The sequence below is a fragment of the Electrona antarctica genome, assembly GCF_951216825.1.
Source record: "Electrona antarctica genome assembly, chromosome: 10".
NCBI classification, from domain to species: Eukaryota; Metazoa; Chordata; class Actinopteri; order Myctophiformes; family Myctophidae; genus Electrona; species Electrona antarctica.
Genome location: NC_136791.1, coordinates 33,249,691 through 33,275,398, shown reverse-complemented (window position 1 = coordinate 33,275,398; position 25,708 = coordinate 33,249,691). Strand labels below are relative to the sequence as shown.

Genomic DNA, 25,708 nt, shown 5'->3' with positions numbered 1-25,708 from the left:
CTTCTTACCATTGCAAAAAATCACACCTGTGTGAAGTGAATGGTGCAACTCCGTGTGGGGGTCCCCGTGGGGTCTCCGGAAGTTCCAGACCCACAGGACCACAGCCAGGGGTCCAGGCCGATTCCGGCGAGCCGCCCCACGTCCAAAACGGTTGAGAAATGACAGAGTTACCGTGTGGGGGTCCCTCTACTGTTCCCTCTACTGTACTGTACTGTACTGTACTGTCACTGTACTGTAGTGGCACACCCAAAATCATCATACAGTTAATATGTGCGTGTGTGTTTGGTTGCGCACAGGTGGTGAAAAACAACCATGCTATTTTGGTGCTCATACCCAGGCACCCAGCCAGGCACCCAGCCACACACATAGCTCCGTAAGGGAGTGGTTGCACCACTCAAAAATATGTAATTTCTAAGAACGCAGGGCTTTCAGGGGAGCACATATTTACTGTGAAAACATAAACAAATGCATACAGGCTAAATTCCAAACCAGGAAGAGGAGAGAGGGAAAGGTGACCATGGATAAATTCATAGCCCATACATTATAGTAGTATTTGATTAGTGCCATTATAGCCTGCTTAACCATGGAGCACCAATGCTGTCTTCTCTTAACTGATTGCAGACCAGTGGATGTAGTGAAATGTAAAACATCACACAGTCATCTACCAAACCTGGATGTACAGTACATTTGAATATTCTAGCTATCACTATATAAGCTTAAAGACTACTGTGAAACATGCTGCAAGTACAGCCGTGAACTAGGACAGTGCCAGAGTGCTGCTATTTGTCTTATTCTCCAAGGATGGATGCCTACTATAGGAAATATCTAAATAGCACTTTCTTGGCAATGGTATATTCTTCACAAGTGTTATATATAAAGAGAATGGAGGGAAATATGCAGTTGCAGGAATTGGCCTTGTAATGGGCCAGTGTCCGCTGGCTCATCTAAAGTCACAATAGTGTAGCTATTCTCTCCTCCTGCAGTACCTCCGAAGCCTCTTGTGACTTACTGACCGTGGCCTTATTGACTGACTGGCAGTGTTGCCGCTCACAGTGAAATCCTCAGCAGAAACGCAACCCCTGAGAGTGTACAAATTGACCCAAATGCATTTTTACTCTCTCAATGAACTTTTCAACCCATTGGAACCGGGAAAGCATCTGTGTCAATTATTCAAAGTGTTTAAAAAATATTGAATCATTTTGAATTACAAAAAAAGTTTGAGAACTATAGATTTAGAAGGCATTTGTAGAATCAGTCTCCGGTCTTCTAATGGGTTAATGTGACTGCCTGGCTGTCATCTCTAGCAGCGTGCCACATCCTGAGTACCAACCCCTCCTCCTCCACCAAGTCTCTTGTTATATATTACTACTCCACCAACCCCCACCCTGTCATTTCCTACTTCCTCCAGCTCACCCCCCTCACCCCGTCAGCTTTACCCCGTTTTCTCTCTGCTTCCACCCCTCCATCGCTCTAACCCCCCTCCCTCTCCCCTGCTGCTTCCCCTCCCTCCCTCCATCCCTCCATCCATCTCTCTCTCTCTCTCTCTCTCTCTCTCTGTCTGCCTGTGAAGTAGGCAGGGTTGATCACATTGTGGTGGCATGTCTGGATTAGCGTGGCACACAGTCTGCACACAGCAACGCGCCAACGTGCCATGCTAGTTGGGCTCAGACAGAGGGGCGCATAGGGACAGGAGAACGAGCCACGGTAGGAAGGTAAGGTGGTCGGTTGCCCTATTTAGGAGCTATTTTGAAGTGGCGAATGAACCACTTAGTTAAGCCCTATTTTATACTTTGTCTTTGTTATATGGGGACGGTGTTGCGTGGCGAAACATGATGATCTGCTAAGCTCACAATACATTGTGAACTGTGTAGATTGGCTATTTCCACTATTGTTAGTAAGTACATTTCCATCTGTAATATTGTGATGCCAGGTTGAACGTGGTTAAGATTAGACTAGAGTTCGCAGAGGTTAGAGTTTATTTCATGTTGTCTTTGCCCTCAAAGGTGGTCTTTTTAGGATGGGTTGACTGTCTTTATGGGTTTTTTCTTGTGGTGCTGTAGTTATCTTAATTCACAAGGATTCAATGAAAGGCTGCTCTTTCTTCTGTTAAGGTTCTTATGTGGAAAATATCACCTGCCATAACATATCGCACATAGTGTAATTTCAGCTGGCAGCGTTAGTGATGTTGTGTTGTTCTGTGATTACTTGTCGTCTGGGGCAGATGATTGCTATGTTATGGCTTTTTGTGTCCCTTTTGTCAAAAGGCCCTTTCCATAATCCATAATTTAGATGAATTAGTGTATAATATACACTATTATGGTTTTGTTTTTCATTATTTTCCTTTACACTGTTGAAAGACATTGAATTTGTTATATTGCTGTAATATTGGATCATTTCACATATTGCTGTAATGTATGGTGACAACGACAGTGCTGTACTGAATTTGTTTTTGAATAATCTTTTTTTTTAACACAAATCTTCTCTTTGGGGGATCCCCGGCACAAACCCTTTTCAGATGGGAGTCTACGTCCTTGACCTGAACACCTACTACAGTACAGCATGGTGTATATTGACTGCAACGCTTTCTCTTTGTGTGCCCCAACAGGCAGCAAGCATGAGGACGGCACACAGAGCGACTCGGAGAACGGAGTGGGCCTGCGCTTTGCCGGTCGGCGCCATGCTCTGGAGGAGCGCCTGAGGGCTGCACACAGCCAGGCGGGGGCAGTAGGAGGAGTAGGAGGAGTAGGAGGAGGGGCGAACGGTACGGTAGCCGGGGCCCGAGCCCCAGGAGGCCCTCGCACGGCCTTCATGATCGAGTTCATCGACGAGGAGAACCCACGCAAGCGGCGCTCGTACTCGTTCTCCCAGACGTCTCCCCTGGTTGGAGGAGGGCCCGGCGGGGAGGCGCTGTGCCCCCAGCCCCCCGCTCACCCCAAGGTGTACAACATCTCCACCTCGGCTACCATCAACAACGCAGACTCAGGTAACAACGCCCAAACAGGAGAGGAGCATTTATCACTCGGCTCAATCAAAAACATGGATATACTCTATGTAGGTCCTTTTCACATTCACCAGAGTTAACCACATGAACCTTACCATGACCATCCCTATTCTGGGCATATCATAATAGACGACGAACATTTGGCAAAAATTTAGATCAATTTTCAGTGAAAATTTATCTACAAGCTCACAATGCATCACATTGCGACACGTGAGCCTGTAGATATGCTATTTTGGCCAAAGAACTTTGTTGTAGACAGAAAAAGGAGGGCACCAAGGATAGAGCCATGGGGTTAAATTAATGCTACTATTTTATTCTCTTCTCTAATACTGTATTAACTGTAAGTACAGTACAGCTCTTTGTGATCGGCAAAAGTGTAGACTCGGCTAAACTGGACAAAAGCTGCATACATTTTGAGTATTCAAACACTAGCAGACAGTGCGTCTGCTTTTGAGTCAAGTGCAGTTAAAGTATTTCTTCCTTATACACTTGGAACCCTATTTTAAGTCATAGTAAAATGAGTTGCATACATATCAGCTGCTTTGCTTGTACTCTTTCTTCTAACATGTATCTCTTGCCTGGGTTCTTTGTAGGTAGGGGTCCGATGCCAATATCAGCCACTGTGGCTGCAGGCGCTCCCACGGCTGCCCGTGTGCTCCTCAAGCAGAGATCCGAGGATCATAGCATCGGACAGAGTTCGGCCAGCACGGGTCTCCAGACGGGCAGCCCCACCAGTCTGGCCAGTCCCATCGAGGAGGCTTCGGACGGGGCGAACGGAACGACAACCAGGGGAGAGGCGGAGGAAGACCGAAGCGACAAGGGGACCTACACCATCGAACTGGAGAACAGAAACCCAGAGGAGGAGGAGGCCAGGCGCATGATAGACAAGGTACATTTGGCACTTCTGGGAGTCCATCTTCAGAAAGTATACAAAAGTAAGCATCTAAATAATAAATACCAGGTAACTCAGAAGAACACGCAAAACAACATGTAAGTTAATGGGAGGCATTGTCCAGGGTCAAAGTCAATGGTATGAAAATATATAATTCTTAGATCATGTGCTGATCTACCTCAGTGTTTGTCAACCCATGGTTAATTCAGAACACAGAAGTGAGTTGTGATACTGTATGTCTTGGCATGAACAAAGAGCATCCATAACCACATAAAACCTAGTGTAAGTGTCCCTATTCTGAGGCGAACATTTGGTGAACAAAGCCAATCTATTTTTGGCAAATAGATTTGGTCTATACGGAAAAAGTATAGAGCCAATAGAGCGGTCAACTACATAGGGTTTCAGTGGTTAATAGAATATTAGCCTCGGTATCCAGGCTTTTATTTTTGTTAAAAATGTAAAGCCATGTAAAGAGTGAACTACAGTGCAGAGGGGTGTCGCTCTCAATAAATTGATGTCAGTTTTCTCCGCTGTTTTCTACCAGGGAGGGGAGGGGGGGAAGGGGGGGGGGGGGGGGTCTCTGATCGGTGAACAGATATTTCTCCAGCACTTGCTCCAAGCGTGCCCACCCCTCTAGACCAGAAAGCACGCTGGCTGGGCCGAATATAAACATGTTAGTGTGGTGTGTGTGTGTAGACTTGCACAACTTCCCCACTGCCACTACTACCACAGCTGGTAGAATTATTTATGTTTTAGCTGCATATCAGTGCTGTTGTCGACGGAACATATGCAACTAATTCAACCTCAATCAACGTGCATCTCCTTCTCATGTCAAAGGCACTTCAAATCGCATTTGTAGATATGCCTTTCTCTGCCAGGGTTTTCTTGTGTAAATAATGGATTGGATTTTGAGTGAGTGAGTAATTCAAACCATATGAACCTTGAGCATTCAATCATTATTCTGTTATACTCATGGAATAGCATGTGGAAATGCACAAGAAGCCACTTAAATCTCCTGTAAAAGAGAGAGAAAGAATGATGACTTTAACTCCCCGCCTCTGAAACGCAATTTGGTTTGGACTCTGCTCTGCATCACAACCAGTCACCTCCAATTCCTTTTGACACCCCTGCCATGAGAAACTGTGGAAGCCTATCGTCCTGATCTGAACCCACATTGGAGTGCATACATTATTGTAGCTATTGTTGTATTTGGTAAATGAACAGGAAAGTTATTTGGAAAAACAATTTCAGTGCAGTATTGCATAGGCTACAGGAGAGAAGGCTCTGGTGGGATTTGATCCCAGTTCAGCTGAGTTTGTTCATCACTACAATATCTGGATTCACCTTTTATATGTCATACACGTCTATGACATCTTTTATCGATTCGAAACTAGAAGCGCAGTGAAGTTGATTCTTGGCACAGCATGTCTAACAGTACCTCATACACAGTACAATCCAGTATTAATCGATCCATGTGTAACTTGTGTAACAAAATCATAAAATGTAACGATAATTTGAGCGACATTAGTACATTGTGTACACTCTCAGAGTTAAATTAACATGGGATTTTAGAGTGGGGTGTAATAACACAGCTAACCTAGTGAGTGGAAGAGTTACACCAAGCAAAAAAGCAGCTAGAACAAGTCCAATACTGCCCCTATATTACCACCTACGTTGGCACTTTCAGGACTACAGTAGCAAGTCCCCAGGGAACCCATTGTTTTGTAGCCACTAAACCAAGCTATGCGGCCCGGGGTTGGATTCCTTGACCACCACCACCACCACGACTCTGTCCTCTGACAAACCTACCAGCAAATCTAATGCTTCTCTAATATCCCTGGGAGAGTTGCTCCATCAAACACTGCCCTCTTTTATTAAACGCTCCAGGGAGCCTGAAAAAGCCACCAACCCACTGCACGCCCACAGCCAGCCAAACATGTCTTCGAAGGGGCAGGGCAATGAGACAAGTGAGAAGCAGTTATAACAATGCTAGGTTAAGGAAGCCATTTGACTGAAAATATATACTGGTATATATTTTTTATGATATTCATGTTAAAATTGCCTTGCAGTAAGTGAAAATTACTGGTTTAACAGAAGGCCAAAAAGAAAGTTTTGTAATTATTAGGCTGTTAGAACCTCTCAACTATTCATAGACATGTTATGCTTAATTTATGCTTAGTTGTGCACTCGTGTTGCATGCCAAAAATAGCAGATCTACAAGCTCACAGTGTGTTTGCATAGTGTTGTCACGGAAACGGTCGACAGCGTGACGTTAGGCCATGACGTCACGTCACCCTATAAAGTATGGCGCACAGAGCATTAGTGCAGAGTTAGTACATCATTAAGAATATAAGAAAGCATAAGAAGGAGGTATCTAGAGACAGTCTTTAGACTCAAACGTGACCATCTCCGTTCTCTCCCCAGCTCCTAAGAAGAAATACAGATCCTTAGGCTATAAGGCCTCCCGAATACGAGCCCTTAAAGACTCCTTTGACGGTTCCCTATAAGTATAGGAGATCTCAGTTACACATACAGTAGCAATCAAGCAATGTGTTGTGAGCTTGTAGATATTGTAGCTATTTTTGGCCTGTGACACCGGCATGCACTTAAGTATACATCTATAAAGGCTTTAGTGGAGGGCATGTCGGTACATTTCAGGAAGTCCATTTACAGCCAATGAAGATGATTAAGCAGATCATATAAGTCTCACGTAAAGGTCTACCAAGCTGTGTCTTTAAGAGGCCTTGGATTACTAAAACATAGAAGACTCAGTAACCAGCAGGTTGTACTTCAGTCAGTTTTACTGCATTCTAAACGGCATGTGTTGTTATGCTAATAGCTGTAATTAGCTGACACTCTAATTGGCACGCTGCCTGCAGTCTGGCTCTCGCTTCCTTCCGCACTCTCCATTTTGTTCTTTTAAACGAGCATTATGTCATTTGTGTGTGTGTGTGTGTGTGTGTGTGTGTGTGTGTGTGTGTGTGTGTGTGTGTGTGTGTGTGTGTGTGTGTGTGTGTGTGTGTGTGTGTGTGTGTGTGTGTGTGTGTGGCTTTTACGCACACATTATTGTGTTTCCAGGTTGCCATGGCACTTACCTATCATGTACCATGCATCGCTTGAATTACACAAAGAAAGAGAGATAGAGTGTGTTTGCTTGCTTTCGGGGTAGGATTCTATGATTACATGGGTTTATGTGACTGATGAGGGCATCATGCCATTGAATCAGCTTTTCATGACAAAGGACCGTCAGAGTTGTGCTGCAGTACTTGGAAGCGCTGCAACACATACTAATGTAGTGGTTCTCTGGTTTCACACATGGACATGAACTGCTTAAACCCTAGATATTTCATCGTAGAACTTTAATGGCAAAAATAATAGCTCATTGGTAGATCTGTTATTTTGTTTGGTGGGGGGAGGGTTGAAAAAAATGGCACATATATAAATACATGCTCAAAACATGGTCATCAGGTTGAAAGTAGCCACACACACACACACACACACACACACACACACACACACACACACACACACACACACACACACACACACACACACACACACACACACACACACACGTATCAATACGAGAAGAAACAATGTGTTTTTGAGATGATTTCCAGATAAGATGGCTTACAGTGTCACCCCGTCCTGTTGAAATGCCCCACAGGTGTTTGGAGTGGACCAGAACCAGAATCCAGACTCCTCTATACCATCTGAGCTAAAGGCAGGGGGGAGAGTCAAGGAGACTGCAGACAAAACAAAGGAGGTACGGTGTCATAACTAAAATAATCGCTATACAGTTCCATCCATTTAATTAATGCTGTTTTCTCTTTCTCTCTCTCTCTCTTTCTCCTTCTCATTGTGCAACCCATTTTGTGCGGGAACCCCTTTTGGTGTTAGCATCATGTTATGCTTTAGCTATTGAAAAATTGAAAAATCACAGAGTGGTGCAACTCCCCCCCTTACACCCCCCCCTCTCTCTCTCTTGCTCTCATTAGCAGGCAACAGTGCAGCACTATTTCTCTCTCTCTGTTTCTGGCACGACAGCGCCCCTACTGGTACTCATGAGTCACACATGAGTCACACACAAACATAGGTTCACATAGGTGTCACACGGACAGTCGGACACGGACATTGCTGTTCCTTGGTTTAGAGTGGGATGTAATAACACAGCTAACCTAGTGAGTGGAAGAGTTACACGAAGCAAAAAAAGCAGCTAGAACAAGTCCAATACTGCCCCTATATTACCATCTATGTTGGCACTTTCAGGACTACAGTAGCAAGTCCCCAGGGAACCCATTGTTTTGTAGCCACTAAACCAAGCTATGCGGCCCGGGGTTGGATTCCTTGACGACCACCACCACCACGACTCCGTCCTCTGACAAACCTACCAGCAAATCTAATGCTTCTCTAATATCCCTGGGAGAGTTGCTCCATCAAACACTGCCCTCTTTTATTAAACAACGCTCCAGGGAGCCTGAAAAAGCCACCAACCCACTGCACGCCCACAGCCAGCCAAACATGTCTTCGAAGGGGCAGGGCAATGAGACGAGTGAGAAGCAGTTATAACAATGCTAGGTTAAGGAAGCCATTTGACTGAAAATATATACTGGTATATACTCAAAAATAGCAGATCTACAAGCTCATAGCACGCCACCGAGTGGCGCGCTACGAGCTTGTAGGTCTGCTATTTTTGAAAAGTCGAAGAACGACTGACATAGAAACATAGCTTTTTCAGAAAACTGTCAGGATGTAGAAGACATTTTTAGAATCTCAGGTCAAAGTGGGTTAACACCATCAGTCTATGACTGACCATGGACCAGGTCTATTTATGTCCAATGCATCTGACATAATCTTGTACTACATTCTCCATTGGGGGTGGAACGGAACCGTACGCAGCTAGGTGGCTGCAGCGACAATTTGTCCGTCCCGCGGGGAGTTCCGTATTTACAGTTTTTTTCCTCTGAAGGCGAGGCGAAGGGCTGCGTAACACATGCGGGAAAATAGAGCTCTTGCGTGAAAAAATAGATTCACGTTGCAGAGCTTACGCACAACCTGTGCACCGCAGCCGGGTTCCATTGATTATACTGGCATCATACCGTTGCAGAACCAATTCCATCCCCAGTGTAGCCCGGCCCTATACTGTATCTCTTAACCCATTCTGGACGGGAACCCCTTTTGGTGTTATAAGCATTATGTTATACTTTAGCTATTGAAAAATAGCAGATCTACAAGCTCATAGCGTGCCACCGAGTGGCGCGCTATGAGCTTGTAGGTCTGCTATTTTAAAAAAATCGAAGAACCACTGACATAGAAACATAGCTTTTTCAGAAAACTGTCAGGATGTAGAAGACATTTTTAGAATCTGATCACAGGTCAAAATGGGTTAACATGCCTTCATAATGTATAGTATACATTGTATACTATACTCCAACGCTAGTACATGAGGCAAAAAGAAAGAAGTCGCTACCTAAAACAATCAGCCACAGCAGAGATCTATCTCTCTGTGCATCATACTGTAGTTTAGAGTCCTCAGTCTCATCTGAGGAAGATGAGATTAAGACTCATGCCCGAGCTGTCTAATGGGACTCAGACAGTCACTCCTGCAGCTTGAACCCTCCACTGCCTTGCTTTCTCAGGCGGGGAGACCAATTGAGTGACCTAGATCAGGATGAGATGACAGACATGCTCTGCCCTCCAGGCAACTTCTTTTAACGTGAAACGCGATGCACTGTGACAGGCTTTTACTACAATGTTAGCAAAGAAAGGCATCATCGCTGTTAAGGGTTCTTAATCTTTGGTCAAATGGTACAGTGTATGCTGTACTGGCCTCTGTGATCCTGATGGATGGTTATTATCCCTCCCACTGTGAGGAGACGAGAACAAGGCGCAAACGCTGACCAAATAAGATGATTACATGAGTGTGAAGCACAAATCTGGATTTTAAATCTCTCCCTAAGTCAGAGTATGTTTTTTCTTTCCAGCCTACAGTACATCCGTACACTGTGCAACTAGTCTTCCTGCTCATTTTTGACTGGTCTCACCCCACATCCTCCCTCTCTTTCTTCACCCCCCATCCCACCCCAGGCTCATGCTGGTGAGACTGGCTGGGTGTCTCAGTGGGCCAGTTTATCCGCCAATCACACCAGGACAGACCCTGAGGGCTCGGGAGCAGAGACACCCGCCTTCCTGCACAAGGAGAGAGGTACGCAGTCAGGGAAACTTGACACTTCAGAGAATTAATATATACAATACAGCAGACAAAAGCTAACGTAGGCAAATCATTTTACTGCATTGTGTGTACATTGTTTGACATCCATTTGTCATCTGATGTCTCCAGAAACAGATGCATTTGAGTCGTCCGTCCCCAGTCTGAGTGACCGCAAACGCAGGACCCTCCCCCAGCTCCCGGTTGACGACCCCCGGGCCAAACCCGGTGCCAAAGCTTCGGTCCTGAGGTCCGAGATCGGGGAGAAGCAGGACACGGAGCCTCAGGAAAAGGAGAGCAGCCACCTAGGGCACAAGGGTGACGGTGAGTCCCTGACACCCCTGGAGGACGGCGAGATGACGGGCAAACGGAAGCCAAGCTCCACCCCTCACTCCTCCCCATCCAGACCACCTGTTCGCACCTCTTCCAGTGCCGAACGAAAGAAGAGGTCGGAGGAGAGAAAGGCAGGAGGAGGTGGGGAGACGGGCGAGGGGAAGTCAGGGAAGCCTCTTGTGCGCCAGGGCAGCTTCACCATCGACAAGCCCAGCACCAGCATCCCCTCGGAGCTCATCCCGCGCATCAACAGGGGCGGACGCGAGCGCAGTGACTCTGTGGGCAGCATGGACACAGCCACCCTGCTCAAGGACACAGAGGCCGTTATGGCCTTCCTCGAGGCCAAGCTCCGAGACGAAAACAAACTAGATCAGAGGAGTGGCAAAACCAACGGCCAGGGTTCGGGTCCACCCCCCCGCACCGGTTCCATTTCCCCTGAGTCGGACGTGGACACTGCCAGCACTGCCAGCCAGGTGGCCGGAGAGGCAGAGAGGAAAGCCACCAGCATGCAGAAGCGGCGCTCTCTAAGCAGCCTGCACCGTGAGAAGAGCAACTTGAGCACGGTGTCCAAGACCAGTGTAGTCAGCGCCAGTGCCCGTGAACGCCTGGAGAGGAAGACTAAAAGCCGAACCACAGCGGAGGCCACAGGCCGGACCGACGTGCGACGAACCGTCCAGCCATCGGCGTCCGCTTCTTCCAGAACTCGCCAGGCCTCTCTGGACCTCACCGACGACGACCAGCCCTCGTCTTTCCCCATCTCCGACATCCTCTCCTCAGACCAGGAGACATACTCCGGCCCTGGATACAGCCTACGCGGCTCCCACATGACCACAGACGACCTCCTCCAATCCAAACTGGACAGCAGGTCCGTCAAGACCTCCACCGGCAGCTCCTCCAAGACCAGCCGCACCCTACAGGCAGCCACAACGTCCTCCCTGGGGAAGCAGGCCTCCCTTCCTCAGCCACGGCCCACCAGGGCCTCCCTCCTCCGCCGCGCCCGGCTGGGGGACACTTCAGACACCGACTTGGCCGACGCCGACAGGATGTCGGTAGCCTCGGAGGTGTCCACCACCAGCTCCACCTCCAAGCCGCCGTCCGGCCGGAAGGGCCCGTCACGCCTGGACATGCTGGCCCAGCCCCGGAGGAACCGCGTGGGCTCCATCTCAGCCCGCAGCGACTCGGAGTGCATGTCGCTGCGGAGCTCAACTTCCTCGCCACGCCTGTCCACTGAGACGGCGCTGCGCCTGGGCCTGCGCTCCTCCACGCCCACGGAGAGCAGGCTGACATCCAGGATGAGAGCCAACAGCGTGTCCAAGCTGACGGAGGCCAAGAGCAAAACCACCACGTCTGGATACTGCTCTCCCACAGGTGAGCAAATGATGACACCCTGTATAGTGTTGTGTTTTTACCATAGGGTTTTACGTTCTGTGTTTAACTAAAACTCTCTTAGGATTATTTTAATGCCTTCAAATACATACTATAACGTTATGTATCTAGACACTAAAAGGCTTAACCATGCAGACTACTTGTCAACATGTTTAAAATAACTCGGACGCGTTCTACGACATCAATGATGGCCATTAACATTGCAATCGTGAATTTCAAGCCGTATTGTGCTTCTTTATTTTAAACTTAAATTGAGTGTGCGGTTAAAAGAAAATCTAAAACGCTAGGTTGATTTGTAGAGATTACCTTGTTGAACAAAACATATTCATAATCATCAATATCATACCAAACCAAACCAGTACTCATTCCAGACCAGTCCTCATTCCAGACCAGTTTGTCCTTTTTCCTTGCCACCATTTGATAAGAAGCAACAAATACAATGTATGGTTCTCTGGTAAGAATAGGGAGTTAATTAAGCTCAAAGCTTAAAGGACAACTTTTTTTCAAACAAGGTTCATGTTTTAGGTTGTTATTAGAGAAAGTAAAAGATGAGTGTTAATCTTTTTTCATTTGCTGCTTTCTTTCGTTTTAGGGATTTTAGCTGTTTTTGACAGGGGGACGGGGGCATTCGAGCATGATGGGGCTAAATATGTATTTTTTGACAAGATATTATGGCGATTTCTTTTTTTATTATTTACTATAGTCCTAATAGACCTCAGGAAATTACATCTGGCCACAGAAGATCACAGGATCTACTGATTGTGAAGGAGGCCTACTGGGGGAAAGCCACACTGTGTGTCATAGGCTCAATATGTCAGTTTGACACATTCAGTAGATCTCGTGATCTTTTGTGGCCAGATGTAATTTCTTGGGGTCTATTAGGACTATAGTAAATAATAAAAAAATAAATCGCTATAAAATGTTGTAAAAAAATACATATTTAGCCCCATGCTCGAATGCCCCCGCGCCCCCTGTCAAAAACAGCTAAAATCCCTAAAACGAAAGAAAGCAGCAAATGAAAAGAAATGAACACTCATCTTTTACTTTCTCTAATAACATCTTAAAACATGAACCGTGGTTGAAAAAAACTAAAGTTGTCCTTTAACTACTTACGCCTTATATTTTGTCATACGACAATGTCTGTAATGACATGCTAAATCAGACTTTCTTATTCAGGTTAGTCAGAATCAATTATTGGCACATGCCTTTGAATAATATAATGAATGTATACTGTATGTATTGTGGTGTTGTCATTTCAAAGCGTTGTGGAGTATACCCTTCATTACCTGGCACAGTATTTGTGTACATCATGTGTCAGTGTGTTCATTGAGTGTTTCCAACGTTTCCACCGTCCAGAGAGCCCTCAGCCTGAGCATGAGGGCGTTGCTACCGAGGAGGAGCTGATGGGTACTGTACCGCTACTCTAGTGCCTTAAGAGGGTTGTGTGTGTGTGTGTGTGTGTGTGTGTGTGTGTGTGTGTGTGTGTGTGTGTGTGTGTGTGTGTGTGTGTGTGTGTGTGTGTGTGTGTGTGTGTGTGTGCGCATGCATGTCAGACCTAGGTTACACTAATAGAACGTTTCATTTAACTTCCCTGGTGCAACTGAAACAATTTTGTGAGTGTATTATTTATTACCATATTTATGATAAAAGACCAAATTAAAAAAATCATTCAGTAGTCAATGGGGAAAAGGGCTGTAATTACACGAGAGTAAAGCTTAATTTGTACTTAATAATAGTTGTGAGCCGGTGTCATGAACCAAAATTAGCTGATCTACATTTACTCTGAACCATGTAGAAATTAAGCATAACACCAGTAGAGTAACCCAGGTCTGGCACGTGTGTTACAGTATTATTAACTGTGTGATCCCACCCGTCTATTCAGTCATATAATACAGTGATGAAGATGACTCAAATGCTCTTCTCCAACCAATTCATTTCAGACATTTTACTTCATTTTACACACCCAAATGTGGTGTTCAGTGTAACATCAGGGAGAAGATTACGCCTGGAACGATGCTCCTCCTTGTGGAGATATATATTAGTGCCACGGAGTGTTGGTAAAAAAAACATTACATCCCATTTCCCTTCTGAAATATAAGTGGAGAGTGAGAGAGCATGATGTTGTCTCATCACGGTGTCTGTGGGCTACAGTGACGCAGTCACTGTGACCATTGTGGAACCCTGTGTAGATTAACATGTCCTGGCTCAGTCCAAGGCTTTCCGCACCCTTGTGGGACGCTTCTGCGGGCTGCCCTGGGCGGGGTGCTTTCAGGTGGTGGGATTATTAACCAGCAAGGTTTTGTGTTGCCATTTCTTTTGTGTTAAATTTTCACTAAATATTCTTGCAGCTGAGCTGTGCATGAAGGAAAATAAAACGTAACAAGCTTTTAAATAGTTTTGCAGCATCACCAGCCTTGCCCGCTGATGACCATAATGCGAATGGGAAACCTCACCCTGTGTGGGGTGGAGTTTCCCAGCCCTGAGTATGAAGTAAGAACTTCATACTGTACAATGACAACATGCCTGTCATTTGAACATGGTCCATTGAGAGCCCCTAACATTCCTCCCTTCAGTCTTAGTAAGCACGGCAGAAAGAATATTTGCTTTCATCACTGATACAATATGTGACTTTTCCTTTAACAGGCTTTAACAGTCTTACACAGTATACAATTAACAATGCAATAACATAAAACCACAAAAACAAAAGTTAATGACTCTCCAGTCTGTTGCCTCATACAGCAGCATTGTCATTAGGTTTAAATTTGAATCCTGAAAATAAAAAGAGAGGTCTTCATCAGTCCGATGAAGCTCCCAGGTTACAATTCCAGTAACATCAGGTCAGACCTGATGAAGACCCATGTTGGGCTGAAAACTCCTCATAGTTGTGTCAGACGCATAAACACAGACAGTGGAATCAAGCAACCACACACATCACATGGACTAAACAATAAACACGGTCTTCCTTCCTCCCTCAGTCTCCAGCAGCAGCAGGTGGAGACGGCTGCCTCCGGAGTACGGCTCCACCTCAGAGGAGGAATTCGGCTCCAACCGCAACAACGCCCCGAAACACGGAGGGCGCCCCCACATGCGCGCCCATCACCCGGTCCTGCACCGCGGCTCCAGGACGGGCAGCAGCGGAGGCCCGGCGGGCGCGTCGCCCGGCACAGTGACGGGCCCAGGAGGAGTGGTGATGAAATACCGCATGAGGGAGCAGGACGAGTACATGAGGGACTGGACGGCACACAGCGAGGAGATTGCCAGGTATCCATTTACACCGACGTGATTTTGTGGTCAACAATCCCTGCAATAGTCATTAGTTGTCAGTTTGCAGTTTGGCCCGATCGACACAATATTTCAGTATAAAGTGGTCAGAAGAAAAAAGTCCTTCTGCACACCTACAGTGAACAGGAGCGTCGGAGAACTGGAGACGTAGAGAAAAAACTTGACAGTGTGCGGGATCCTTTTTTCTCTTCTTCTCCAGTATAAAGTGGTCAAAACTGTGTTAGTCGAACAATATGTTTTATTTTTTATTGGATAATATGATTTGATATTGATATTGTCCTATATATTGTTAGAATTTAATATTTTGTGACCACTTTCAACATTTTGAAGCATTTAAACATTTCCAAAATGTGCAAAAAATTGCAGATCTACAAGCTCATGCATCGCGTGAGCTTGCATTTTGCTATTGTCGAAAAGGTTTGAAAGTATAAAATAGGTGGATAACAAAAGATTATTATTATAACCAAAGGTTTGTCATGCCTATATTATTAGTGACTGGAGCACCCAGCCTGTGCTACTGTACTAGTGTTACTAGTATTATCTTGCCATGCTACATACCTTGCTGAAAATCTTTGAACATTAATTTTAGTGTAATTAATAATAATGTCTGAAACTGCTTGAATTTTGAAGGCAGTGCTGGAAACTGCTTGTACTCACTGTGACATGCATTACACAAAACAGCTAAACAGCTAAAACAATACCTTCCAGTGAGACTGTATGTTAATCTTAATTTGAGTCACTGAGTAATAGTCATACTATAGTCGTAGTTTGGCTACTAGATTACTGGTATTGTTTAACACATGTCAGATTTTTATAAGATATACCTTGTCTGCAGTCAATAGAGCGCCGCAGTCCCGCCCCCTACCAGGGCCCAGGAAATAATTCCCCGTTCATTTTCCTCATAGACTTTTCAAAAAGTATTTATTTAAAGACCTTTTAAGCCTCGTACAAAGCCAACTCGAGTTGTGACAAACACAATTTTTTGGGCCGAACAAAGAATTAGAAAGAAGAAAAAAACGGCAGGTTACAACACTTTTGTTGTTGTTTTTCTTCTTTGTAATTATTTTGTTTGGTCCAAAATATTGTGTTTATTGTCATGATTTGTCACAACTCGAGTTGGCTTTGTCCGCGGCGTAACCGTCTACTTTAAATAATAAATAAATACTTTTTGAAATGTCTATGGGAAAAATGCATTGGGAATCATTTCCTGGGCCTGGCGTCGTCATGAAAGGGGGCGGGACTGCGACGCTCTATAGTCTCTATATGTACAGTATGTCAATGCACTTGCCTTGAGCCCTAAAGGACCCGTCTGATGGTTAACAGGTTATTCCCCTGTGTGCGCAGGATCAGCCAGGATCTGGCAAAGGACCTGGCCATCCTGGCGCGGGAGATCCACGACGTGGCGGGGGAGATCGACTCAGTGAGCTCGTCTGGCACGGCGCCCAGCACCACGGCAAGCACCGCGGCCACCACGCCCGGATCGGCCATCGACACCCGAGAAGAGGTAGGCCCTGCACGCCCTGCGCAGCCGGACATACAGGAAGGCATGAAAAAGGTGCCCCTTCTTCTCCTTCTTCTATCCATATTGGCGTCCCTCCACGCATGTGCACATCGCTCCTCTTGACAGACACCCTGCTGCTGTCGCGCTGATTTAAAGATGGCTAACTCTGACTCCTTTTGGTGGCTAACACTGCTGCTTCTGGATTTTATACCCATCGTGGGAGGTATTAATATCTTGCTCTTTCTTTCTTTCTTTCTTTCTTTCTTTCTTTCTTTCTTTCTTTCTTTGCCATGAGAGGAAGTGGAGTATTATTGACTGGCAACCCTCATTATGCTTAGCTTACCCTTAGAGCTTTTAATTTTCTCATTTATTGCACATTTTCATCTGAGAATCTGAGATATTTTGTTTCCTAACCTCCTCTCCTCAACCCTCGTGTCTTCTCCCCCCACTTCCCATCACTTTCTCTGTTTCTCTATGTGTCTCTTGTTTTCTCTCCCCCTCTCTCTCCACCATTTTTGTTCTCTCTCCCAGCTCGTGGATCGGGTGTTTGACGAGAGCCTCAACTTCAGGAAGATCCCGCCCGTGATCTCGACCAATAAGGCACCTGAGATCAACGGGCGGCCAGTGGAGCTCCGCCCACGCGCTCCTGACAGCCTGGAGCCCCGGGCTCTGAGGAGACGCACCTGGAACCGAGAGGAGGTGAGAGGAGAGGAGGAGGAGGTGAAGAGAGAGCGGAGAAATAAACATGATGAGGGAGAGATACTGTAAAGTGGTGACATACAGTACCAGAGGAATAACAAGGATGTGTAGTCCTGCCATCAATGGGTTTGGTTCTCATAAATCAGTGGTTCTCAAACTTGTTTGGCTCAGTAACCCTTTTCATTGTTTTCTGAATGCAAGTAGCTTACCCCCTTTACCTGACTAACATTTTACTTCCAAAATTGCAAGAAAAACATAATATAATTATGATGCTGTGAATTGATAACCGCCTTTTGAAGAATATAACATTTTTGTATGAAATGGAGTGAAAGAGTTGCAATTAGTTCTCCTGAGCCGATAACGGCAAATAAATACTGCTTTCTACAGTTTTGACAGTTGTGCTGGTCAAATTTTAGATTTAATTGGGTTTAACACTTTACAGATGAGTAGGTTCACGCAAAGTTTCGATTTTTTTAATAATTAATAATCTTCCACTACCCACTTTTCCTCACCTGCCGCCTGTATTACCTGCTATGGCTATACATTACCCCATTTGGGAAACACTACTGTAAATGGTTGGGAACTATTAGAAGGTGCATCTTGAAAGGTCATTGTCCAGAGTACTTCAGTTCTATGTATTCACTCCTGTTTACAAGTACAGTTTACTGTAGACACTAGACAGTCAACTCACTTCTTGTCTCACATCCTCTCAAAACAACTTTCACTACAAACACTTTCACTTTATATATCCGGCTGCATGTCCAAAACAGATTTCCCACTAAAACAATGGAGTTTATCTGGTTTAATCGAACCTACAGTACTACTGATTGGATATTGAGATGTCATGCCATGGTATTCTTCCTGAACTTAAGCTAAGCTCAATTCAATTGTATTTTGAGTTGCTCTTGAGCCAGTTACTCAACGTTAACATTGCTTGTTGTTTGTTTTTTCAAATGATGGATATCTGATAGAGGAAATTCAGTTTTCCTTTCAGTGCGTGTTTGACTGTAGTTGTTGTCCTCTGTCCATTCAGGCGGTGTTGGACAGTCTCCTGATTACCTCAGTGTCTCAGCTGTCCTCCAAGATCAGACAGTCTGTTGACAAGACAGCAGGAAAAATCAGGTAAAACATCTAAAGCTTTAAAGGCCCACTCAGTCAGTCAGTATTGTTGAAAAGGAATGACAAACTGCGCCCGACACATTGAGGCAGGAAGTACTTTTCTTCTTGGAATGTATGTTTCCGGTGGCTGCGATCTATGGATCCATGGATCCATGGATCCATGGTTTCCACTAAACAAGTCAACTAATTGCTATTGCTTTTGTTTTGAAATACTTTTAGTATAATTGCCTATATAATAAACATTTTACGACATTATAATAACTATATAATATATTAGATATTATAACATGTTAGCTATAGCATTAGCTAAACAATGACTGAGTGGACATTTAAGATAAAATAAGCTTTGATAAAGTTAGTTTGGGTCATTTCAGTAACCAATATGTAGCCTGGCTACAAGTAGCAAATACACACATCACACATGAATACAAAAACATGCCATTCTAATGGAATAGAACAGCATTAGAATTGAATATCAAAGGGCATTTAGCATGCATGTAAGCACCTGCAGTTTGACATTGTGTGCTTGTGTAACCAAAGTCATTTGTATCTGTCATTTTGCTCCAGGATATTGTTCAAAGACAAGGACAGGAACTGGGACGAGATTGAGACCAAACTGAGATCTGAGAGTGACATACCGCTCCTCAAAACCACCAACAAGGTAGGGCAACCCTCTGTATGGGTATTTGAACAGTACAGTGGAAGCACTCAGATCTTTTGTTTAAGTAAAATTATCACCACAATATAACAAAATACTCTGTTACAAGTAAAAGGCAAACTTAAAATTCAAACTTTTACCTGCACAGAAGTGCAAAGGTATTGGCCTCAAAATATACTTACAGTACTATCGTAAAAAAATCTCAGATCTTTTTACATTTTTGAACTTGATGTTTTTGAATAGCCGGAGTGGTTAATGTATGCTGTCAAATAACTGTAGTGGAGTAAAAAGTACACATACTTGGGTGAATGAAAAGAACCTCACGATTATACTTAAGTACAGTACTTGAGTAAATGTACGTATAGTTACTTTACACACCGGAACAATATAGCACAGATAGGAACGTATAATGATATGAAGATATTATGGTTTTATGAGCTGATGTCATTGTGGCTTTCCTTTTCTCTTTTCTGCAGGAGATCTCCTCTATTCTACTGGAGTTAAAGAGAGTAGAAAAACAGCTACAAGGTACCGTTAACCCATTGAGACCTGGAACGCATCCATGTCACGTTAGCGTTTAACCACATTAACCATTAAAGAGGCATGGTTACATGACGCGCACATACAGTATACACGCACGCACATACACAGGAGCATGAAACACCATGCACCTGCAGACAACAACAACATTCTCTCAATCAAACGCACACAAAAACACACAGACCCACATAAAGCCCCACAAACCTTACTCATGTAAGCACAAACAACGTTTTGTGTCTGTGCCATAACAACGGGCAAGTCAAAATCTCATGTAACAAGATGTGAGTTGTAGATTGGCTATTTTTTCAAATAGCCAATCTAAAAATAAAATAATTATGTTTTTTATTTATTTTGAGGGGGGGGGGGGGGGGGGATTTGCTTCTGTATTGGGACTAAATTAATGATAACTTTTTGTATAGTATAGTACAGTACTGTATTGCAGTAATATTGTTTGGTTGACACAAATACCCACTTGGACCGCATGGGAACCACCACTCCATTCCACTTACTTTGAGCTCTCCTACTTCCACAGTGATCAACGTGATGGTGGACCCAGATGGCACCCTGGACGCCCTGACCACCCTGGGCCTGGCCACCAGCCCCACCACACCCACCAAGCCCCAGGCCCCCAAGCTAACCAGCCCCGGATCCCAAGCCTCCGTCCCCGGTCCCCTCCCGGAGATCCTGCCGGGGCCCGGGGGTCCGGTGGCCACCATCGTCAACAGGGGACAGGCCGCCGCCTCTGCCAAGCCGGAGGACACGGCACGAAACCTGGATGTGGGCATCGGTGGAGCTGGCAGAGGGATACTGCCGTTCAGCCGCATCCGACCAAGCGGAGAGGAGGCCATCGCTCAGAAGTGAGCCGGAACAAAAGCACGAGATCTCTCCTCTGAAAGAATTGTACAGTGAATGAACGCCAGCCTGGGATTCAGACAACAGTAGAAATATGAAACAGACTTCATTGACACAACAACCACCACTTCCCTGTGTTTTCAGGGGATGAGATTATGAATATGCTGACTTAATTTAGAGCGCAAGTGTTATCAGACCTGACCTGTGGTGAACTGTTCTCCAGGTCTGAATGAATGGACGAACTCCTGTGGACACTGGGGTGATGCAGATCTTAATGGACACACAACTATAGCCCCTAATGGACAGAAACCCCATGTAGTGTAGCAGCCAAAAGGCCAAAAACCTTAAGTCGATGGATCATGGATACACTCCTGAATGGAAAAACAGCCCTGTGAATGAATGGACACTGTCATACTACTACATGAGTAGCGTAACCATAAACAGTATGTGCATACTGGCCAACTGCTACCGTAGTACAGTATATCAATGGTCAACTTCCTGTGGTTGCGCAATCTCTGCTCTCCCTCCAGCTTTCCTCCTCCTCAAGCCTTCTCTAATGTGTCTGGACCATATATCATAATTTATACTGTGTAACAGTGAGGCTTAATTTATATATTGTTGCACGTTTTGTCATGCACCGATAATAGCAGATCGACAAGCTCTCTGTGACACGTGTTGTTGTGAGCTTGCTGTTGTTGGGGGCTGTTTTCGGTTGAACAACACCGGTGCGCAACTAAATATAAATTGAGATTAAAACGACCCCTGTAAGATTTGTTTTTAGCTCATGGACATAATTTGGATTGTCTCACAGGCTGTGAGCCACTTGGCTCATACCTCCTTACATTTCTAAGGGATCACACCGTGTCATTATTGTCTCACAGCTTTGAGCTGATATATTGAGTATTATGAGCCATGAGCCGTGTATAGCTTGTTTTATACAGAATAAACTAGGTTTAACTTCACAAAGACCATGCCTTAAAGTGCAGCATCACCGTTGGTTCCCCGTACACTATACTCCCTGTCAGTAGACAACAGAATTCAATGTACAATAAATCTTGCAATATCGGATGTTATATAAACACACACTATGCTGAAATGCAGTGCACTACACTGCAATGTTTTCCTTACTCATAATAGAGAGAATAGTTTGTTTGCCATCTCATGAAGTGCCCAAGTTGATATCAAGCCAAACAAATTCATAAACAGATGCACTATTAAATCTTCAAAACTCCTATAGAACCACAGAACTCTTATTATATGTGACTTAACTCCGTCCACTGGCCCATCCTTAAGACTAACAGAATCCTATAGCAGACTGAAATGAAATTCTATAGTGCCTCCCTCTTCTCCTGCCTTTCATCCTGTACTCCCCTTCTTATACAGTAGCTCCTGTTGTGTGTGTGTATGCACACATGCTTTCTATCAGGAAGTTGATGTTTTGTATTAACCTCACTAATGTAAATGGTGCATTTATATAGCGCCTTTATCCAAGGCGCTTTACATAGATAGTGCATTACATTCACCCATTCACACACGCATTCATACACCGATTCTGGAGGAAACCATGCAAGGCACCAACCTGCACATCGGGAGCAATTAGGGGATCAGAGTCTTGCTCAAGGACACTTCGACACTAACCTTGCGGTTCCCATCCGGCCACTCTACCCCTGAGCCACTGCCGCCCTAATGTAGAATGGTAGTCACCATTGACATTGATTAAGTAGAAGCTGCTGTTGGGAAACCAGTGAACCAACAATCGTTTTCAAATGCCATTAAAATTGTTAGCAAACCAAGCTCACACAGTAGCATACTGTACCAATATTATTTTTTTCAAATACAGAGACCCTCACATGCACTCACACACACAAAATAAAAAAAGTAAAATAAATTGTATTTTTGGACATACCGTATCAGTTCATCTTTTGCTGTTAATCGTTTTTTGTTATCTACAGTATTTCAACAACAGATTGATTTCAAAGTTTTGATGATGATCAAAGATTCAGTTGACAAGCTATGGTGAAAAGCTTTTTTTATTGTTTGTGTTTGTACTGTACACTGAAACTCAGTGCACTTCGCATGATGTCCAATGTACTTTGATCTACATTTGGCTTTTGTCTGCCCTTTTCTGTCATGGCTGATGTTTTTTCTTTTTTTTGCACTAGCAGAAGACAGAAACATTGTTCTACAGGGTCCCTTCATAGCATTCAGATACTGTGTAACATATAGCTCTCTGTATAATCTTCTGTTGTGACTTCCTCAAAAGACTACAGCAGTGTCATATTATACAGTCCATAGTTTTTTTTATATATAATTTCATCGCCATTTTTATGACCCGTTATTTGCAAACTATGGACTAGAGAAAGCTGCTAGAATTTGTTTTGCTAATGTCTATCTAAACACGTTGGCGATTTACAAGGACTGTTTGGTCCAAACTTCTAATGTGTCTTAAAGGACAATGCGTTATCTCAAGCTAACGACTGATCTACCCACAAACCTGTTTGAACATTTCTACGTATCATGTGACTTCTAAACAATGAATGAAGATGCATTCTTCCCTTTTACACTAAGGGGTCGTACAAGTACTGTATTGTAAAATAATCCAGACACAGGCATGCACTTCCCCATTGAATTTTCTGCTTTTTCTAGCGACTTTTAGGGGGACTAGCCATTTTCTAATCATCTCTTCAGCTTATTGTCTGTGTCCTAGAATAAGATTAATTAAAATACAATGTATTAATCCTTAGACTTTGGCAATAGTGAATTTAGGTACCAGAATACTTTCCTCCTTTTACCGTATTGTTCAATATTTGATGCCTCCAAGTGCCAGGTTTAACTACAGAATGGCATTGATAAAAAGGAAGAAAACGTGTCTATAATGTTATTTCTCTTGTTTTGCACATCAGATTGTGGTGGTTTCTTTGCCATAGAGAAGCAGTTACACCACTGTACAGTGGTGGGACTCACAACTCTAAACGTCACAGTCTGTCTGATACCAGAGCGACTGCCTTGTCTCTGTGGAACTATTCTAGTCTTTATACAATATAAAGAACGCAACTTCAAGTTCAAGCCACTTGCTTTTTGTCACATTTTATCAAAAAAGAAAAGGGGATGGCAAATGCTCGGTACATGTTTGTTTTTATTTTTTTAAGTTGTTTACGCATCGTCTTATCAGTGTTTATTTTTGTCTTTTTTTCCTGTAAAGACCATTTTATTTATTTTGTTTAATATTTTCTTCAATGTTTCATGTATTTTATATTTGTTTTACTATCTACATTTGTTACTTATTGTTAATAAAGAGCCATTCTGATGTTTATTCATGTCTGTGGAGTGGATTTCAAACTGATAATAATAATTGATATCAGATAGTATCACAAAGTACGTGCACTACCACATTACAGTTCACTTTGTATCAAGAATGTAGCCTTGGTACATACCCAGCCTTTTATTTGATCAGGAATGCAACTCTACGACACCTCAGCACTAAAACACACAAGAATTGAAAACGCCACTCAGGAAACTTAGTGAAGTCCTTTTAATTCCCACACATACAGTACAGTAACTTAAACTACATGCAAAACGAACTGAATTGTGTTACACTGGGTTACAACAGTGGTTGATCCAGATGATTATGGCCGATATAAGGAGAAGGGTGCTGGTGTCAGGGCAGGATTTCTAGCCGGGGGGCCAGCCCAGCTGGCGTCCACCCAGGACGTGGATGTGGATGTGAAAGACAGACTGGCCGCCGTCCGAGCCGTCATTGACTACCAATCTGTAGCCTTTGGCCAGCCCCACCTTCTCAGCACACTTCTTTGCCACGATCATCATGTGACCCAGTAACTGAAAGTGAGAAAGACACAAGAACTGAGTGATTATGATACGCAAAATTAAATAACCCCTAGGTGTCCACCGTCCCCACTTTGAAAACTACTGTACTAAGTATGAAAACTAAGTAGGAGCATATATGAACATCTGCAGTCTGTACATTTTGAGATACCCACAAAGCCGCTTTGAGGTTTCCGAATACTTACGGCAGCATCACAATCTTCTGCTTTAGACAGCTGGACGATAGGCTTTATTGGGACAACAAGGAAGTGAGTAGGTGCTTGAGGGGTAACATCATGGAAGGCTATACACTGAAAAACAAAAAAGGACAAACTGTCTTTATCAGAACAATCTGGAAGCAGGATGCACTGGATTTAATCATGGAGCCATTTGCAACGTCATTGGGTGTCCACTCACTGCACTGCCACATAATGGCTCTAGGTGTCTTTAACACTAAACAAAGGCAAGGAATCACAAAACACTTGTTTTTAATGTTTTTCAGCCATGAATTTCTACGTGTAATTACAATTTCTATGTAATAATAAATAATAATATTTTTTTGAGACAATCTCCAATGTGCAATTTCCAAGGCTGATTTAGTGAATAATTTAAAAAGAAAAGAATGTGTGAAGCAGCCCCACCATCTGTACAATCAGTGTAATTAAATGTGAATAAACTTAAGATAAGTGCATACCTAAACTTAGTTAAGAAACCTGCAGCCTCTGTAGGTTAAGATTTAAATCAATTTGATCTATGACCCAACCTCTAAAAACAAGTTTAATTATTTTTTCAAACATTATATGGTTATTTAAACAGTTATTCCAAAGGCAAAGACCCAAATACAAGGTAAAGTTGTTCTGCAACTTAAGCTAGTACAGACTGACACTGACACCAGGCTGATTTATACGGGCTCGTACGACGGTTTCGCTCACCCAAAATAGCCAATCTACAAGCTCATAACGCGTCTCAATGCGACGCGTTATGAGCTTGTAGATCAGCTATTTTCTGGAACGGTGCACTGTGCAGAACTGGGCTACAACAAGGCTATAAATTAGGCTAACATAATAACGGCGAGCCAGCCAGCGAGCCATGGGTGGTCCTGGTCCGTTTCTCAGTCATTATTGCTTGCTTCGTTAAATTACATACGTTTGTGTGTACAGCGTGGTATATAATGCAGCATACGTACATACCTGATCATCTTCGTAGAATATCTTTGCAGGAATTTCCTTGCGTATGATTTTGCCGAATATCGTGTCTCCACCCGGCTGAGCAACCTGCGCTTTAGCAATTTCATCAGCCATGTTGGCGCTGACTGGACTGTACTGTCTGACTGTCAAACTCACACACTATGCACCAGTGTTGCCAGATTTGGATAAAAACAAGCCCTAAAGAAGCGACTGCGTCACACTTTAAAC

The 25,708-nt window shown here is 44.0% G+C and overlaps 2 protein-coding genes across 2 annotated transcripts in view; one reads left to right on the top strand and one right to left on the bottom strand.

The window, feature by feature from the left end:
- cep170aa (centrosomal protein 170Aa) overlaps positions 1 to 23,784 on the top strand; it is a 73,544-nt gene extending 49,760 nt beyond the window's left edge. The window contains exons 11-23 of the mRNA XM_079513061.1: positions 2,606 to 2,983; positions 3,595 to 3,890; positions 7,561 to 7,659; positions 9,981 to 10,098; positions 10,234 to 11,802; positions 13,177 to 13,227; positions 14,796 to 15,081; positions 16,426 to 16,657; positions 17,135 to 17,302; positions 18,336 to 18,424; positions 18,989 to 19,082; positions 19,556 to 19,607; positions 20,152 to 23,784. Coding sequence (XP_079369187.1) covers positions 2,606 to 2,983; positions 3,595 to 3,890; positions 7,561 to 7,659; positions 9,981 to 10,098; positions 10,234 to 11,802; positions 13,177 to 13,227; positions 14,796 to 15,081; positions 16,426 to 16,657; positions 17,135 to 17,302; positions 18,336 to 18,424; positions 18,989 to 19,082; positions 19,556 to 19,607; positions 20,152 to 20,480 — 3,761 coding nt within the window. The 3' untranslated portion in view covers positions 20,481 to 23,784. The remainder of the gene's footprint in view (positions 1 to 2,605; positions 2,984 to 3,594; positions 3,891 to 7,560; positions 7,660 to 9,980; positions 10,099 to 10,233; positions 11,803 to 13,176; positions 13,228 to 14,795; positions 15,082 to 16,425; positions 16,658 to 17,134; positions 17,303 to 18,335; positions 18,425 to 18,988; positions 19,083 to 19,555; positions 19,608 to 20,151) is intronic.
- Positions 23,785 to 23,988: 204 nt separating this feature from the next.
- Positions 23,989 to 25,691, bottom strand: LOC306930976 (adenosine 5'-monophosphoramidase HINT1-like). Its single transcript, XM_079512121.1, has 3 exons — positions 25,484 to 25,691; positions 24,500 to 24,604; positions 23,989 to 24,308 (listed from the first exon to the last, which is right to left on the bottom strand). The coding sequence occupies exons 1-3, from the start codon at positions 25,592 to 25,594 to the stop codon at positions 24,144 to 24,146; spliced, it is 381 nt and encodes a 126-aa protein (XP_079368247.1). The 5' UTR covers positions 25,595 to 25,691; the 3' UTR covers positions 23,989 to 24,143.
- Between the last annotated feature and the right edge of the window lie 17 nt (positions 25,692 to 25,708).

Bases quoted from the DNA above. Each gene is read 5' to 3' on its own strand.
- LOC306930976 (XM_079512121.1), bottom strand. From the start codon at position 25,594: ATGGCTGATGAAATTGCTAAAGCGCAGGTTGCTCAGCCGGGTGGAGAC. The intron at 24,605-25,483 runs GTATGTACGTAT...TTTGTTTTTCAG, and splicing joins TATTCTACGAAGATGATCAG to TGTATAGCCTTCCATGATGT. The intron at 24,309-24,499 runs GTAAGTATTCGG...TCTCACTTTCAG, and splicing joins CAGAAGATTGTGATGCTGCC to TTACTGGGTCACATGATGAT.